Source organism: Leptodactylus fuscus, chromosome 5, assembly GCF_031893055.1.
Source record: "Leptodactylus fuscus isolate aLepFus1 chromosome 5, aLepFus1.hap2, whole genome shotgun sequence".
Lineage (NCBI taxonomy): Eukaryota > Metazoa > Chordata > Amphibia > Anura > Leptodactylidae > Leptodactylus > Leptodactylus fuscus.
Window position 1 is genome coordinate 185,093,235 of NC_134269.1, and position 15,726 is coordinate 185,108,960.

The following is a 15,726-nucleotide window of genomic DNA, read 5'->3' on the forward strand; positions in this document are numbered from 1 at the left end:
ATGTCATAATACCATGGTAAGTGGTGTCAAACTCAACCAAGTTGCCTTGGCATATAGAATGGGCCTTTCATTACGATTCTGGATGAAGACAAGGGATCCTCCACCCCACACCCTTTCCACGACCATTGGCACCAATTCCCATCTCTTTGCTAATAAAGCAGTTCCTCAAGGGAGGAAAATCCTGTGTAAGTACTAGCCAACCAATATTAGTAAGGCTTAACTCAGGGGTCTGATGGCGGTGGTATGATTTGTATGGTTTGATGAGAATTGCCCCTTCCACATTGACCAGCTCTGCTTGTCTTTCCTCCAATAGTTGAGTGTCCAGCGTATAGACCCATATACTTTCTGTAGACCAGGGCGCCTCTCCTAAAGCAAGCCTGCCAAACTGTACAATATCTGACCATGTCCGGTGCAGCAAACACATTGCAACGAAACTGGCCACACACTAGTCTGAGACGGGAACATATAACAAATGTAGCAAATGGGTGTATGAATAACCCCCAAGCCCTTAAAAGATCCTCTAGATCTAGCAGTCTTATAGGTTATTCCAGTCAAGTTGTTTGTAGTAACCAAGAATTCCCTTTAAGGATTTTGCAGATAAGATACATGCATGGCTAGAAAGCAGATGTGTACAGTATGGCGTGCTCAGCAGCCAGTGTATTACATCATGCAGATTATAGCAGGTTTATGACCATAACTGATCACTTGTGCATTGGTTTTCTATATGTAAACATGCTTCAAGATTGAGAGGTGGTAAACATCACATTCAGTGGAAACATCTATAACGGATGATAGAATCAACCAAGTCACCTACAGTACTTAAAGTGCATTAAGATCTACTTAAAAGGAGTTAAATGCATCTTCATACTGATGACGTATCAGTACCTGATCTGTGAGGGTCCAACGTCCAAACCCTGTACAGATCAGCTGATCTGGTTACTATATGGTAGTGGCACTGGGGAATTGCAACTCCACTCCTATTCCTTGAAGAGAAGAAGACACCACTCCGTCTACTGTTGTAGCCCCTGACACCTAAATTGGCTGATCTGTGCAGGGTCCGGATGTTGGACTCTCACAGGCCTTACTGATGGCTGTGGATCGGTCCTCAGCATGAAAAAATGCATTTAGGGTTGTAAAACCCCTTTAATGAAAAAGGACCATTTGCAGGGCTTATTTTCTTGCACATTTACAGTACTTAAGTATATCCACATTAAAGTGAACCTGTCAGGTTATTTCTGCAGCCCTGAGACCAGAATATGATCGAGGGAAACAAAGATAAAGAAAAGCGCCCCTACATAGCAAAACACAGATTAAAAGGAAAAAAAAATTCCCTTTGCTGTTTTTTTTTTTTAAAAAGTGTTTTTGAAAACTCAGCTTTTCCACCATTTTTTCCCCCTGCAATGGAATCTCATTCAAACAGTGTTTGTTTAGCAGCCCAAAATGCTGAGTTTATGTGGGGTGTTAGCCTAAATCCTGACAGGACTCCTAAGAGATCCAGATTCCTGATTATCTTGTCCACACACAATGATTGACAGTTCTCTATACACACTGATACAGGGGGTAAGGGGGCATTCACACTACTGTCAGTTTGTAAAGATGTAAAGATGTCCGACTTTTCAAGCGGACAGAAAAACCTGACGGGTTTTTCTGTCCGCTTGAAAAGTCGGACACCTTTACAAGCGGACAGTGAAGGAAGGGCACAGAGTGCAAAAGAACGCACCCAATCGCCATTTAAATGAATGACAAGTGTCACGGACACAGCTAGTGTCCGCTCCTAATGTCCGTGCGAGATTTTGAACGGACACTAGGAACGGACACTACCTGTCGGACACAGACGGTAGTGTGAACGCCCCCTAAACTGTCAACCAGGACTCTTACTGGTTCTTCTAGGAGTCCGGTCAAGATATACTCAGCATTTTACTCAGAAATCCTGCTCCAAATAATATAACCCTATATATCACAGAGCTCAGCTTCTCTCCTCTATCATATAACCCTATATATCACACAGCTCAGCTTCTCTCCTCTATCATATAACCCTATATATCACAGAGCTCAGCTTCTCTCCTCTATCCTATAACCCTATATATCACAGAGCTCAGCTTCTCTCCTCTATCCTATAACCCTATATATCACAGAGCTCAGCTTCTCTCCTCTATCATATAACCCTATATATCACAGAGCTCAGCTTCTCTCCTCTATCATATAACCCTATATATCACAGAGCTCAGCCTCTCTCCTCTACCATATAACCCTATATATCACAGAGCTCAGCTTCTCTCCTCTATCATATAACCCTATATATCACAGAGCTCAGCTTCTCTCCTCTATCATATAACCCTATATATCACAGAGCTCAGCTTCTCTCCTCTACCATATAACCCTATATATCACAGAGCTCAGCTTCTCTCCTCTATCATATAACCCTATATATCACAGAGCTCAGCTTCTCTCCAGCAATTACAATTCCACCCTCAGATACCTTATATTATTGTATATGGCAATGACTTGTAGAGCTTGGGACTAGATGTCATCATCAATATACATGAGGTGACAAACTTGAACATTCCATGCCAAGTCCTTCCACTAAATGGACTTCAAGTATAAAATCTAGAGCAGTCAAGAAATACAGATTTTTGTCCCTAGGAAACAATCAAATTTTAGCTTTCCAAAGCAGGTCTGAAGAAGAAACCATTGATCAGCTTGGTTTTATGTACAACACCTCCAACATTTGTTAATGGGAATAAGAACTCCACAAGATCGCAGATATCGAATTTAATCACCCATAGTATCTGTATTGTATGTTCTATATTACCAAGTATCCACATACACTGTAAAGTCTGCTTTACCTACTAACAAGTCAATGGCGGGCTGAAATAAACATACAATAGTACTTACAGAATGTACATACATCAGCAGTGTAGAGGACAATGCATTACAATTTAGGCACAAATGATAAGTTAAAGAGATTATATAAACTTAGAAAAACATGACTGGTTTTCCCCCCCAGAGACAGTGCCACACTTGAGCAAAGGTTGTAAGTGGTATTGCAGCTCAGGCTCATTCATTCAAATAGACATGAGCAGCCTTAGCAGACACAACCTATGAACAGGTATGAAACTGCGCCTGAAAAAAACCAGCCGCATACAATCTTGTACAATGCCGTAGTATATATGCTACATAAAGACATTCTACTGGTCTCCCATCTTTATCCTTCCCTTGACAACACCTTACATGCACCAGACAGCGGCCTTAATGGGAGATGGAGGTTACCATACACTCCATGAAATGTTTGACTTACGGATATTCAATTACTTTAGCATTCATAGGGCCTTTTAGCTGAATTATAGCTGAAGTTTTTCCGTTTCTGCAGAATGATTCTTGTACGGGTGCGTCTGACCACTTCATTGCTTAATATATTCTGCAGCAGCTTTGGAGACAATCAAAATGTAGATTACAGTCCAGACTGGCGCTGGCGTACGGCACTTCGAGGGGCTCCAGCATGTAATGAAGTGGGATAAATGAAGACGACCTGTGCCATAATGTAGTACTTAACTAAACAAGAGAATTTCCACCATCTGCAGAACTTCATCACCAAGGACAAAGCTACAGTGTTAGCAATTATGGCGACCAAGGTGCTTCTGGAAAAACTAAGGTTTTTTTTAAGGAATCATAAGGATTCAAAAAGAAATAAAATAAAATAAAAAAAACGGCATGGTCAACCACATGCTGTATTACAGGGGAATATGTCCTAGAAACTTTACTTCAAAGAAGAAATAGAAGTTACTTAGTGCTACATAAAAATGACCCCTACAAACTGGCATGTACTGTATATATCACTGAGATTTAGAGCATAAATATTCTTGTAAATTGCAAAGATCATTCTTTTCCACCCAATTCCAGGTCTGATCAGTGAGGGTTCAACTGCTGAGAGTCCCAGTAATCACAACGAGGGCCCATAAGTCTCCTTGTGTGCCCCATGTAAATTGCCATGCATGTACACATATGGGACATTGCGGACAGTGATATCCAGCTGTACCATAGATGTATATGGAATGGCGGCTTCACATCACTGATCCATTCACATGAGGCACTTGAGGAAACTTGCAGGCTCTGTTCTAGTGACCCCAAAGGTTAGATCCCAAGTGATCAGATACTTATTTCCTGGATAGGGGATCATTTTTTTCAAGTAATTAAATCCCTTTTCTGACAACCTCTGACTATAACCAAGGGTGTTGCAGAGCAGAAGGAGTGGAGCACGCTGATGATAGATAGATAGATAGATAGATAGATAGATAGATAGGAGATAGATAGATAGGAGATAGATAGATAGATAGATAGATAGATAGATAGGAGATAGATAGATAGGAGATAGATAGATAGATAGATAGATAGATAGATAGATAGGAGATGGACTGTTGTTCAGTGGTCAAAGGTGTTTTCGGATGAAAGTAAATTTTGCATTTCATTTGGAAGGCCCCATAGTCTGGAGGAAGATTGGAGAGACTGTACACAATCCAACCATACAATGTGAATAACTGTATAATTAATAATCATTTTATATTGATGCAGCTTTCTGTAACTATTTTTCCACCCAATATTGGTTGCTGTCCTGACACAAACCCTTTAATGCCAATAGGACACTAGTGGTCTGCAGTAAGCCACAGGACACGGCCATTTGGCCATAATTTCCAGCAGTGCTTGCCCAAAAAGGGAAAAGAAGAAAAGTGCTCTCATTTTACGTAAAGTACAGTCCTATGAAAAAGTTTGGGCACCCCTATTAATCTTAATCATTTTTAGTTCTAAATATTTTGGTGTTTATAACAGCCATTTCAGTTTGATATATCTAATAACTGATGGACACAGTAATATTTCAGGATTGAAATGAGGTTTATTGTACTAACAGAAAATGTGCAATATGCATTAAACCAAAATTTGACCGGTGCAAAAGTATGGGCACCTCAACAGAAAAGTGACATTAATATTTAGTACATCCTCCTTTTGCAAAGATAACAGCCTCTAGTCGCTTCCTGTAGCTTTTAATCAGTTCCTGGATCCTGGATAAAGGTATTTTGGACAAACAATTCAAGTTCAGTTAAGTTAGATGGTCGCCGAGCATGGATAGCCCGCTTCCAATCATACCACAGATGTTCAATGATATTCAGGTCTGGGGACTGGGATGGCCATTCCAGAACATTGTAATTGTTCCTCTGCATGAATGCCTGAGGATTTGGAGCGGTGTTTTGGATCATTGTCTTGCTGAAATATCCATCCCCGGCGTAACTTCAACTTCGTCACTGATTCTTGAACATTATTCTCAAGAATCTGCTGATACTGAGTGGAATCCATGCGACTCTCAACTTTAACAAGATTCCCGATGCCGGCATTGGCCACACAGCCCCAAAGCATGATGGAACCTCCACCAAATTTTACAGTGGGTAGCATGTGTTTTTCTTGGAATGCTGTTTCTTTTTGGACGCCATGCATAACGCCTTTTTTTATAACCAAACAACTCAATTTTTGTTTCCAAAATGAAGCTGCCTTGTCCAAATGTGCTTTTTCATACCTCAGGCAACTCTATTTGTGGCGTACGTGCAGAAACGGCTTCTTTCTCATCACTCTCCCATACAGCTTCTATTTGTGCAAAGTGCGCTGTATAGTTGACCAATGCACAGTGACACCATCTGCAGCAAGATGATGCTGCAGCTCTTTGGAGGTGGTCTGTGGATTGTCCTTGACTGTTCTCACCATTCTTCTTCTCTGCCTTTCTGATATTTTTCTTGGCCTGCCACTTCTGGGCTTAACAAGAACTGTCCCTGTGGTCTTCCATTTCCTTACTATGTTCCTCACAGTGGAAACTGACAGGTTAAGGGTGAATTCACACTGAGTAAACGCTAGCTTATTCTGAACGTAAAACACGTTCAGAATAAGCGGCGTCTAAAGCAGCTCCATTCATTTCTATGGGAGCGGGGATACGAGCGCTCCCCATAGAAATGAATGGGCTGCTTCTTTCACTCCGTGCAGTCCCATTGAAGTGAATGGGGAGTGCCGGCGTGTACGCTCCGGCATGAGCAGAGCTTGCCGTGTACGCCGGCACTCCCCATTCACTTCAATGGGACTGCACGGAGTGAAAGAAGCAGCCCATTCATTTCTATGGGGAGCGCTCGTATCCCCGCTCCCATAGAAATGAATGGAGCTGCTTTAGACGCCGCTTATTCTGAACGTGTTTTACGTTCAGAATAAGCTAGCGTTTACTCAGTGTGAATGCACCCTAAATCTCTGAGACAACTTTTTGTATCCTTCCCCTGAACAACTATGTTGAACAATCTTTGTTTTCAGATCATTTGAGAGTTGTTTTGAGTAGCCCATGATGCCACTCTTCAGAGGAGATTCAAATAGGAGATCAACTTGCAATTGGCCACCTTAAATACCTTTTCTTATGATTGGATACATCTGGCTATGAAGTTCAAAGCTCACTGAGGTTACAAAACCAATTTTGTGCTTCAGTAAGTCAGTAAAAAGTAGTTAGGGGAATTCAAATCAATAAAATGATAAGGGTGCCCATACTTTTGCACCGGTCAAATTTTGGTTTAATGCATATTGCACATTTTCTGTTAGTACAATAAACCTCATTTCAATCCTGAAATATTACTGTGTCCATCAGTTATTAGATATATCAAACTGAAATGGCTGTTGCAAACACCAAAATATTTAGAACAAAAAATTATTAAGATTAATAGGGGTGCCCAAACTTTTTCATAGGACTGTATATGTGGGCAAATCACAGACCGAACACATGTTCGTGTGGTCAGGTCCTTACATTCATGAAGGGTGGTTTTATTTTTACTACAAACAAATATAACAAAAATTTAACGTTAGGAGGTCTGAACAACTATTGGAACATTTAAAAAAAATATGGCATTATTCTATTTAGGGGAAAGAAGGGGTTTTCTGACATTACAAAACAAGGTATGCTTTTATTCTCCAAAATAAACCCAAAAAAACCCACAAAAACAGTGCCACTCTTGTCTATAGACCGTGCCCAATATTGCAGGCTAATCCCATTCACTTCAATTGGGCAAAGTTGAAACACCAGGCACAGCCCATGGACCATGGTAACAGTGATTTTGTAATAAAAAGCAGCCATTTTTCACATCTCAAAAGCGTATAGAAACAAATGTGAAGTACAATTTATAATTAACCGTAGAATAAATGTGCTTTAAGAAAAAAAAAAAAAAAAACCCCAAATACTATTTACTGTAAACATTGGCACACAATATCCGCCATGGAGATTCTCAATACTACTAAAGGTTCATAGGGAACAAAACTTCCTTCCATGGGGTTGTCGGAGGTTAGAAAACATGGCTCCTGCAATAGCACCACTCTTGTCCATGGGCTGTGCATGGTATTACAGCTCAGCCCCAAATAACTGGATGACCCAAGAAACAGAAGTAGTTCTGTTTTTTGGAAAAAAAAAGCAGCATGCTCTTTACTAGAATATAGATGCTATGAATGAGAGGGCTGCCCATGCTTGGTAATGGGACATCAGTGTGTATTGCAAGATATAGACCCGGCTCTAACTAACCATATATATGAGGCATCCTAAGCCTTTATGTACCTCACTTAGGCCTAGTCAACCCCATTTTAAAATGGACTGTCCTACTGGGTGATCCTCATCTATATACTCTGTTAGAGCATCTGGGGTTCCCACTCTTATCCAAAGCAGGAAACAGCTGGTTAACCTGGGACAACCATGCATGGATGCCATGTAATGCTACATAGGAGCTGCAGGGGAAATGCGTGGCTGCCCGCAGCTTCTCTAGTTAGTATCAGCTGACCACAGGGTGTTTTAGCAGCTGAGCCCATACAGATCAGCGATTTTCTAGATAAGAATCCTTGATTCACACAGGAAACAAATAAAAGTATCTGTATAAATCTTAACATAGGAAAGGATTCTTTACATTTCGAGCAGTGGAGCCATGGAAAGCCCCGTCCCAATTTGTACCAACACAGATTGGCATTGAATAACAGAAATATTCTCGTACGCATAGAAAAGGAAGCTAAAACGATATACCAGTAACTTACATCAAAACATCCCCGTATTGTGGAACAGACTGGCAGTATCCGAAACTGGAATCGGGGCGAAAGCGATAGAGGCATAGTACACTTATTATTGAGTGAAAAGACGACGCTCATACTATTTTTACATGGCTGAAATATTTTTCACCACAAAAGTAGCACATTTGGCAACTATCTGGTAAAATAAATACATTCATAAACATAGTGAGAGCATAAATATACTGGAGGTGGAATCTTCACCTCTGGTACCGAGATGGAGAGCACTGTGTCTCATTGCACGGCGTACAAAGTGGCGTTGACGTGACCTTGGCTGGAATCTGGCACAATGAGTTCCCATAAGGTCACATATGTCCCCAGGACAAACCCCAAAAAGCCTACAACACTGATGAGAATATCCTTGGCGATGACCCAACGGCTGAGACCTTCTGAGTAGTAAGTGGCTATCTCCAGGAGAGGTGGAATGATGAGAGCCAGTGCACTGCTGCTGACGGATCCCACCAGAGAGATGACCAAGTCCAGGCGAGGGATGAGGATTGCCAAAATACCTGGGGATGAAAACAAAAGTCAAAACAGGACTATACCAAAAAGACGCCATCAAGACTGCAGCATTACTATTAAGTCCATCATGTCTGCAATACCTGCTATGTCTGGCCGTGCAATGGGTGTCCTGGCCATAGTCACTGTAGAGGTCTAGTCTAGTTTTTGGCAGAGACCACTTCTTGATATGGACTCCGCTAAATTATAAGCAAAATACATTACAACGTTGGCACAATACAGTCCTATGAAAAAGTTTGTGCCCCCTATTAATCTTAATCATTTTTAGTTCTAAATATTTTGGTGTTTGCAGCAGCCATTTCAGTTTGCTATATCTAATAACTGATGGACACAGTAATATTTCTGGATTGAAATGAGGTTTATTGTACTAACAGAAAATGTGCAATATGCATTAAACCAAAAATTTGACCGGTGCAAAAGTATGGGCACCTCAACAGAAAAGTGACATTAATATCTAGTCGCTTCCTGTAGCTTTTAATCAGTTCCTGGATGAAAGTATTTTGGACCATTCCTCTTTACAAAACAATTCAAGTTCAGTTAAGTTTGATGGTCGCCGAGCATGGACAGCCCGCTTCAAATCATCCCACAGATGTTCAATGATATTCAGGTCTGGGGACTGGGATGGCCATTCCAGAACATTGTAATTGTTCCTCTGCATGAATGCCTGAGTCGATTTGGAGCGGTGTTTTGGATCATTGTCTTGCTGAAATATCCATCCCCGGCGTAACTTCAACTTCGTCACTGATTCTTGAACATTATTCTCAAGAATCTGCTGATACTGAGTGGAATCCATGCGACCCCCAACTTTAACAAGATTCCCGGTGCCGGCATTGGCCACACAGCCCCAAAGCATGATGGAACCCCCACCAAATTTTACAGTGGGTAGCAAGTGTTTTTCTTGGAATGCTGTTTTTTTTGGACGCCATGCATAACGCCTTTTTGTATGACCAAACAACTCAATCTTTGTTTCATCAGTCCACAGGACCTTCTTCCAAAATGAAGCTGGCTTGTCCAAATGCGCTTTTGCATACCTCAGGCGACTCTGTTTGTGGCGTGCTTGCAGAAACGGCTTCTTTCTCATCACTCTCCCATACAGCTTCTCCTTGTGCAAAGTGCCCTGTATTGTTGACCGTTGCACAGTGACACCATCTGCAGCAAGATGATGCTGCAGCTCTTTGGAGGTGGTCTGTGGATTGTCCTTGACTGTTCTCACCATTCTTCTTCTCTGCCTTTCTGATATTTTTCTTGGCCTGCCACTTCTGGGCTTAACAAGAACTGTCCCTGTGGTCTTCCATTTCCTTACTATGTTCCTCACAGTGGAAACTGACAGGTTAAATCTCTGAGACAACTTTTTGTATCCTTCCCCTGAACAACTATGTTGAACAATCTTTGTTTTCAGATCACTTGAGAGCGGGCTGTCTATGCTCGGGACCATCAAACTTAACTGAACTTGAATTGTTTTGTAAAGAGGAATGGTCCACAATCCCTTCATCCAGGATCCAGGAACTGATTAAAAGCTACAGGAAGCTACTAGAGGCAAAAGGAGGATCTACTAAATATCAATGTCACTTTTTTGTTGAGGTGCCCATATTTTTGCACCGGTCAAATTTTGGTTTAATGCATATTGCACATTTTCTGTTAGTACAATAAACCTCAATTCAATCCTGAAATATTACTCTGTCCATCAGTTATCAGATATATCAAACTGAAATGGCTGCTGCAAACACCAAAATATTTAGAACTAAAAATGATTAAGATTAATAGGGGGGCCCAAACTTTTTCATAGGACTGTATATTAGTCCTGGACAACCCCTTTAAGAAGCAGGCTAACTATGACACTGAAGTAATACTGAGCACTACTTCTCTTCTCAGGAAAAAAACCTTTATGTCCATTGATCATATGGCCATGCTGTGGCTCAGCTCCATTAACCAATTTATGCCGGAGGTTATATATTTTTCAGTTGTAATAATGGAACACTAGGCATAAATGGGTTAATTTCATTGGGGCTGAGCTGTAGCATGGCCATGTGACCAACAGACAAGATGTCACTTTTTGAGAAGAGGAAATAGGAAGTAGAGCTCAGTATCACAGACCTGGACAACCCCTCAACAAGTTAAAGGGGCTGTATCACTGAGAAAAGTCATTTTAACTAAGCACATCCCTGCATAGCCTTTGGAAATGCTATTCCACACCTACCTTTAGTATGTAAATTGCCTCAGTGGTTTTTATTCATATGCTAATTAGCTTCCTGCCAGCACAGGAAGTTCCCAGCAGCACTCGTCTCTGCTATTATCTCCTACTAGCTGGTACCCGCGACTTCGTCTGCGGTGATTGTAGCAGTGGGTATATACAGGCGTGGGTAAGGTTTTCGTAGTGTGTATAAGGGATGGGATATGAAATGTAACTTTGTATCTTGTTTTTGCTATAATTCAGAGAATACGTGAGACTTTTGTGTTGAAGTTAATTTGTATTTGAGCTGCTATATATACGGTGTTGGTATAAACTTTACATAGTGACTTTGGGACAGAAGTATGTGAAGTTAACCCTTTCCCGCCGATGGCATTTTTTTATTTTCGTTTTTGACTCCCCTCCTTCTAAACCCCATAACTTTTTTATTTCTCCGCTCCCAGAGCCATATGAGGTCTTCATTTTTCCTGGGACAAATTTTTCTTCATGATGCCACCATTATTTATTCTATATAATGTACTGGGAAGCAGGGAAAAAATTCAGAATGGGGTGGATTGGAAGAAAAAATGCATTTCTGCGACTTTCTTATGGGCTTTGGTTTTACGGCGTTCACTGTACAACCAAAATGACATGTCCCCTGTATTCTGTGTTTCATTACGATTCCGGGGATACCAAATTTATATGGTTTTATTTACATTTTGACCCCTTAAAAAAAATCCAAAACTGTTTAAAAAAATTATTTTTTGAAAAGTCGCCATATTCCGACAGCCGTAACTTTTTTATACGTCCGTGTACGGGAATGTATAAGGCGTCTTTTTTTCCGGGACCGGGTGTACTTTGTACTTCTACCATTTTTGGGAAATGTTATTGCTTTGATCACTTTTTATTCAAATTTTTATCAGAATCAAAACAGTGAAAAAATGGCAGTTTGGCATTTTTGACCATTTTTCCCGCTACGGCTTTTACCGAACAGGAAAAATATTTGTATAGCTTTGTAGAGCGGGCGATTTCGGACGTGGGGATACCTAACCTGTATGTGTTTCACAGTTTTTAACTACTTTTATATGTGTTCTAGGGAAAGGGGGGTGATCTGAATTTTTAAGCCTTTTTATTTATTTTTTTTATATTTTTTTACTTTTTTTAAATTTTTTTTTTGCATTTATTAGACTGCCTAGGGGTATTGACATGGGTGGGCGGTGTCGCGGATTGTCAGAGCGGTGGGGGTCGGCAAACATGGCTGCTCCGGAGCGTTATAGAGCGCCTCCTGGAGTATCGTTAAGGTGAGGGGCAAAGTGGTAAAGTATATGTATATGTGATTGTGTGGGGTTAGGGGCTAAGCTGTAGAGGGCAATATGAATTTTGTGGCTTGCTATGGTCCAAAGTGTGTGAGATTGCAGAGAGGGTGTGTGAGTTTGGGTTTTGTGGGGGTCCTGGCACAAACGTATGTGCGCTATTGTGACGAAAAGTAGCCTATTGCGCAATCGGGTGTAGTAACTATGTTTGTGGAAAATTTCAGCCAAATCGGTCGAGCGGTTTTTCCGTGATTGAGGAACAAACATCCGAACATCCAAACTCACAAACCCACAAACTTTCACATTTATAATATTAATAGGATGTGTGTGTGCAAACAGGAAGCTGAGTCATCAGCAGCAGCCTGTGCATAGGAAACAATATCAAAGGGGGTGCACGATGCATCGTACACAAGTCTAATTAGCATATGAATAAAAACGGACTTATTCAGAAACCACTGAGGCAATTTACATACTAAAGGTAGGTGTGGAATAGCCTTTCTAAAGGCTATGCAAGGATGTAATTAGCTAAAAATGACTTTTCCCAATGATAGAGCCCCTTTAAAGAGGACCTTTCATCAGATTGGGCACAGGCAGTTCTATATACTGCTGGAAAGCTGACATCAGCTTTCCTGATCTGTGCCCTGGGCAAAGCGCTATCGGCCCAGGTACCGTAGCGCTTTACAGTCAGAAGGGCGTTTCTGACACTTAGCCAGGGACGCCCTTCTGCCCAGCAGCGCCTATCGCGCTGTACTGTGGAGCGGGGAGGAACGCCCCCTCCCCTCCTGATAATACTCGTCTATGGACGAGCTGTGTGAGCAGAGGGAGGGGGCGTACCTCCCCGCTCACACAGTACAGCGCGATAGGCGCTGCTGGGCAGAAGGGCGTCCCTGGCTAACTGTCAAAAACTCCCTTCTGACTGTAAAGAGCTATGGTACCGGGACCGATAGCGCTTTACCCGGGGCACAGATCGGGAAAGCCGATAGTGCACTGAATTCAGCGCACTGTCAGCTTTCCAGCAGCATATAGAACTGCCTGTGCCCCAATCGGTAAAAGGTCCTCTTTAAGACAAGTGACAGATGAAAATAATTTAAAAAAAAAAGTGGGATATTATACTGAGAGTTAAAGTATTCTTAGTACAGGCCATTAATATCTGATGGGTGGAGGTGCAATAACCAGGACCTCGGGTGAGCACTCAGACCAGTGACATCATCTTCTATTGTCACGTGACTTCTTTAATGGGGCTGAGCTGTAAAGCCAAGCACAGCCTCTAGGCCAGGGGTGCTCAATACGTCGATCGCGATGCACCGGTCGATCGCGGGATGCAGCCAGGGATCCCCAGTCTCTGCAGGACTTGCCTGCAAGTGTCCGGAGATGACTCTCAGCCTGCGCTGTGAACAAGCACTCCGGACACTTGCAGGCCAGGCAGCAGCAGCTGTGGGGGATGACACGCTCCCCGCTTTTAGGGATGAAGGGAGCCGGGGTGCTGCTTGTTCATAGCGCAGGCTAAGAGTCATCTCCGTACACTGGCATGCGGGGCTGCCACAGCCCTGACTGCGAACGAGTGCAAGGCCCCGACCTGCCAGTGTCCAGAGATGATTCTCAGCCTGCGCTGTGAACAAGCAGACACCGGAGAGCTATCTCCTGCTCTCATGCTCCGCCCACAGGCCCTGCCCCAGCCCGCCCACAAGAAGTGGGTAGTAGATCTTATCCCTTGGTCAGTTTATAAAGTAGCTCACATGCTGGAAAAGTGTGAGAACCCCTGCTCTACGCAATGCAAGTCACTATACTTAGTATCCACTCCTCGTAATGCTATGGGGTTCTACAAGCAACCAATGAGTAGGGGTCCAAAACACTGAATTCCCACCAATCTGATATTAGTGACCTAAATATTACAATCCCGGTAAACCCCTTTAATAATTTTTCATATGTCTGTATTGACAAAAAAAAGGTTCAGAAACATAGTCCTCACCGACAGCCTGAATAAATGTACAGAGATCTTCACTATCCTGAAGATCTGAGCACATGCAGATGCCACCCCATGGGGCTGCAATGTGCATGCGTTTTAGTCATCTGAAGGAGAATGAACTTACAGATGTCCCCCAATGAAATGCCAAATTGTTGGGTGCATTCTGACTATTCCTTTAGTGGTTTTCTGAAATTCATTAAACCAATACGCCATGTCTTGTAGAATTAGCTGAGAATTTTGCTGACAAAAAAATAAATAACTGTAAAAACCAAAGCAATAAAACAAAAAAGGCATAATGCAGAACAGAAAAAAATAGAAACAAGGTCTCCGACCTCTCATAATGTAAAAGATCCAGTGGGAGTCAGCAAGTAATGAAGTGAAGTGGATTAGTAGGTAATGCACATGGAAGGGAATATCCTGTCCGTACCTAATGGATAGAGGCCACTGCGGTCACTGCCTGGACAAGTCGTGGAGGAGAAGACAACTTTATAATCAATCTCCGCTCACTACAATCTTCTAATGCAGCAGGAAAGAAGACGGGACTGAACACCACCAGAGCAGTATATGGACAATGCCAAGTCTTATCTACCCATTACTATCATGACTTTACATTGTAGTGTACAGACTGCGGCTGGCGATTGTAACAAGGATAGGAAGTTGTATCTGGGTGGATGTTGGAGGCCATTCACTTCTTTGTTGTGTAGTGAAATAGAAGAATGGCGAATGCAGTGTGGAAGTGGAGTCTCCCTTTAATGTCACATTCAGGGTCACGTGTGCTTGTGTGACGGGGATTTTGCAGTAGAAATTTACTGTTGGACGGTTTCTCAAAGTCAGAAAGTACAACTAGCTGGAATAGGCTGGGTTTCACCTTCTATAGGGGCAGATTTATGAATATTCCCTAGGAAAAGGTCTGACTTTAAACAACAATATCAAGATTAATGTGAAGTCCTGGTTAAAATACAGAACTGTCCAAAAGCAAAGTGGAAGGGGAAAGGGAGAGAAAGGCATTAATCAATACAATAATGGAAGACTCGCTCTATGGGAAGTGACAGGGCAAGTGGCAAGGAGAGCAACGTATGGTACTTGCATCTAATTTACACATCAAGTCTGACAGGCTCGTAATGGGATTAAGTGAAGTTCTGACACCATAGGAAGGTTACATGTGGAGGTTCAGAGGTCTGCACCATTCTGGGAATTGTTCTCTAAAGCCAATACAATCATTTGTAGTGCATCAAATGGAAATTTCTGCTATGTCCTTCAGGGTTTTGCGCAACATCTAAAAACGCATTATCAAATACTCAGTAAAGCGTAAGACGCTCTCCTAGCGAAGGGGAACATCAGTGGCAGGGTACTAATGAAAAATAATGCAGAATTATTTTCTTACATTGCTTTGCATCTTATCCAAACCAGGCTTAAAGCAAATAAAGAAAAGGATCACTCCATGGGAAATAAATTTTTCCTGAAAATGCGGGAGACAACTCACATACAAGTGTGCACGTACCATGGTTGTTCAGAGGTCTAGGAAGGCTGGGAAAATGTATTGGTGGCCATAGCCATTGTATGACTTAAAGGGGTTTTCTGATAACAACAACAAATCTATTGAACAGAGTATAAGGGGCTAGACCTGACTGCACGAGACGCCGGAACTT

General features: G+C 42.1%; 1 protein-coding gene across 2 annotated transcripts in view; it reads right to left on the bottom strand.

Moving 5' to 3' along the window:
• Window positions 1–7,218: 7,218 nt before the first annotated feature.
• The window catches only part of LOC142203820 (proton-coupled amino acid transporter 1-like), a 57,454-nt gene continuing 48,946 nt past the window's right edge, over window positions 7,219–15,726 (bottom strand). For both annotated transcript variants that reach the window (XM_075274888.1, XM_075274889.1), the window contains exon 11: window positions 7,219–8,621. In XM_075274888.1, the coding sequence (XP_075130989.1) occupies window positions 8,347–8,621 (275 nt within the window). In that variant the 3' untranslated portion in view covers window positions 7,219–8,346. The remainder of the gene's footprint in view (window positions 8,622–15,726) is intronic.